This window comes from Nanorana parkeri, unplaced genomic scaffold, assembly GCF_000935625.1.
Source record: "Nanorana parkeri isolate BGI_ZX_2015 unplaced genomic scaffold, ASM93562v1 scaffold251, whole genome shotgun sequence".
In the NCBI taxonomy this organism is placed as follows: Eukaryota; Metazoa; Chordata; class Amphibia; order Anura; family Dicroglossidae; genus Nanorana; species Nanorana parkeri.
Genome location: NW_017306519.1, coordinates 119148 through 121641, shown reverse-complemented (window position 1 = coordinate 121641; position 2494 = coordinate 119148). Strand labels below are relative to the sequence as shown.

At 41.8% G+C, this 2494-nt stretch overlaps 1 protein-coding gene across 1 annotated transcript in view; it reads right to left on the bottom strand.

Annotated features, from left to right (window-relative positions):
- Positions 1 to 243: 243 nt before the first annotated feature.
- The window catches only part of LOC108787238 (POU domain, class 5, transcription factor 1.2-like), a 5200-nt gene continuing 2949 nt past the window's right edge, over positions 244 to 2494 (bottom strand). The window contains exons 4-5 of the mRNA XM_018556736.1: positions 1638 to 1802; positions 244 to 519 (exon numbers count right to left, since the gene is read on the bottom strand). Coding sequence (XP_018412238.1) covers positions 244 to 519; positions 1638 to 1802 — 441 coding nt within the window. The remainder of the gene's footprint in view (positions 520 to 1637; positions 1803 to 2494) is intronic.

Here is a 2494-nt window from a genome sequence, read left to right as displayed (position 1 = left end):
CACATATGATTGTATCCCCTGGGGGATAGATCAGAAGGTTTGAGAGAACCCTGGTAATGCACTAAAGGTTGGAATTTACAGATGTAAGCATTTAACCAATATGAACCAAAACTCAAGTTTTACAAGCAATGGTATCTCTTTCTGCCCACCCCCCGCCCTGCCCCATTTTTCAGAAAATGAAAAAGAAAAAAGTCTTTTTTAGGATCTCTGCAGTATTACAGGAAGAGAATAGGGTAGTAGGTTTTAACCGGCATGATTTCCTATGGCCATTCCGTGAGGCATGGCCTGGGGGAAGACCTCATTTTTGTGGAAGGCAGGCACATAAAGTGCAGGGTTGGAACCCAAAGGGGTCGGGGCAAAACCTTGAGATGTCATCACCTGCGACAGGGCGAATGGCCCTGTGTTTGGAGGTGAGAGGGACTGGACAACATCATAGACTTCTCCACCATTTTCCCTAAGGTAGGGGTGCACCTGCCGTTTTCCTTTCTGCCGGCGGTTACAGAACCAGACTCTGACCACCTGTGAACAGATCAACACAACTGTTTAAAAACTTAATGTTAAAACAACGGACATACAATAATAATTTTAGTAGTTTAGCAAAGAGGCAGCATAATTCACATTTTTGTAGATTGATAGTACTTTCCTACCTCTTTAAAAACTGTAAAATAAACCGTTAAAGGGTAGTGCTCTGATAATGGGTACTTATAACTCCCAGAGATGTAATTGGTAGAATATATGTTCATGACTACTCTAGCCTGCCTCAGCCATAATAAGGATCCCACTTCCCTTGGTTAATTTTATATTACAGAGAATGTAACAGAAGGACTGGGAACATTCCAAGGTGTAGAGAAACACCAAAAACACCTAAAAGTAGACAGGAAGAGTTTGGAACTGTAACATGAGATCTCACTTTTACCGTCCTCAAAAAAAAGATCACTTCTGGTGAGATTAGCAGGGTGAAGAGTTTGGAGAAGGCAGGAGAAGTGAACAATCTAGGACAGCGTAGCTGACTTGGAAATATTCTCCAATTCAGCTCACTTACCAGTTCAGCTATGTTGTCCTAGATTGTTCACTTCTCCTGCATTCTCCAAGCTCTTCACCCTCTTGCGAATAACCCTGTAAATGTCTACTTCATTTCTAGTGGTTTCCTGGTTAAGAAAGGCTTCTATGAATTGGACCATCTATCTGAATTTTAAAATTCCTGTCTCTTTGTAGTGGACATAGGCATTAATGTCTTATGCAGTCAGGGGGCACTTGTCAGGGGGTCCATGTTGCTTGCTCGAAATACACACATCTATACTGAAAGCATTCTCTCTGTTGCTCCTTCTGTCATCTCACCAGCTTGAGAGAACACCATTGGCTGAAATATGTGGCTTTGAATCACCCTAATCTACTGTCATTAGCAAGACTGATGCCCCCCTACCCACCAGCCCAGTCCTCCCCTGCTGCCATGAAAATATACTATACTATAATGAACAGCTGTTAGAGCTGAAACACAACTCAGAAGAGCTTATACTTCAGAAAAAAATAAGTGACATATATCATGAACAAAATCATGAAACAATAAGCATAGAGTTGTGATGCAATGGCTAGGCCACGTCATACAACAGTTGTATAACTGAACGAAATATACTTACATCTTTATCCATGTTTAATTCCCTAGCAATTTGGGATATCTCCTGTGCACCGGGCTTTGAGCAGTGCATAAAGTAATTCTCCAAACTGCGTTTGACATTGTTCTCAATACTGGTTCGGTGCTTTCGCTTCTGAGCTTGAGGCAAAACTTGTCCCCGACTGATGATCTAAAGAGTCAAATAAGAAGGAGTTATGACTACACAAGGGTTCCTCCTTTTCAGCTTCTGACTATGTCAATCTTTGGTATAATAAGGGTCGCCGTACAAGTGATGCAAAGTCAAGTATTCCTTGCAACAGCTGGATGAGAATGTGTAGGTATTCCATAAGGGCACTCAAAATTTCTGCTGGTATTCACAGATGTTTGCTATCACACACAAGGATTTGGCAGGTTCTGGTGGTGCTGCAATGTACTGGAACCAGCAGTGTTCTCCCACCTGTGTAAACCAACATGACTTCTGCATGGTGACACATGGGAATAACATTCAATCGGGCAAACTAGAAGCTGCCGTTTCCTATTCTCCCCACTTCATTTCCTTCTACAATTTTTGTAAGTTCAGACAAGTTGAAGATACAGGTATATAGAGCTCCAAGGATGGCTTGCCTTATGGGCTGTTGGAAAGTGCCCAGCGGAACCTTATCCTGCATGTATGGTCAGATCAGTTGGTCAGCAGGTGTCTACAAAGGATAGGGGTAGTCCACATTAATACCATCACACAATTACAGCAAATGGGCTATAATTACTACTTACAACTGATACTTTTACTGCTATCACTAATATATCTCTCATATCATAATCTCACATAAATGTGTCAATTCAGCTCCTGTAAACTCCAGAGTTAAGTTTCTGACTTTTGACACC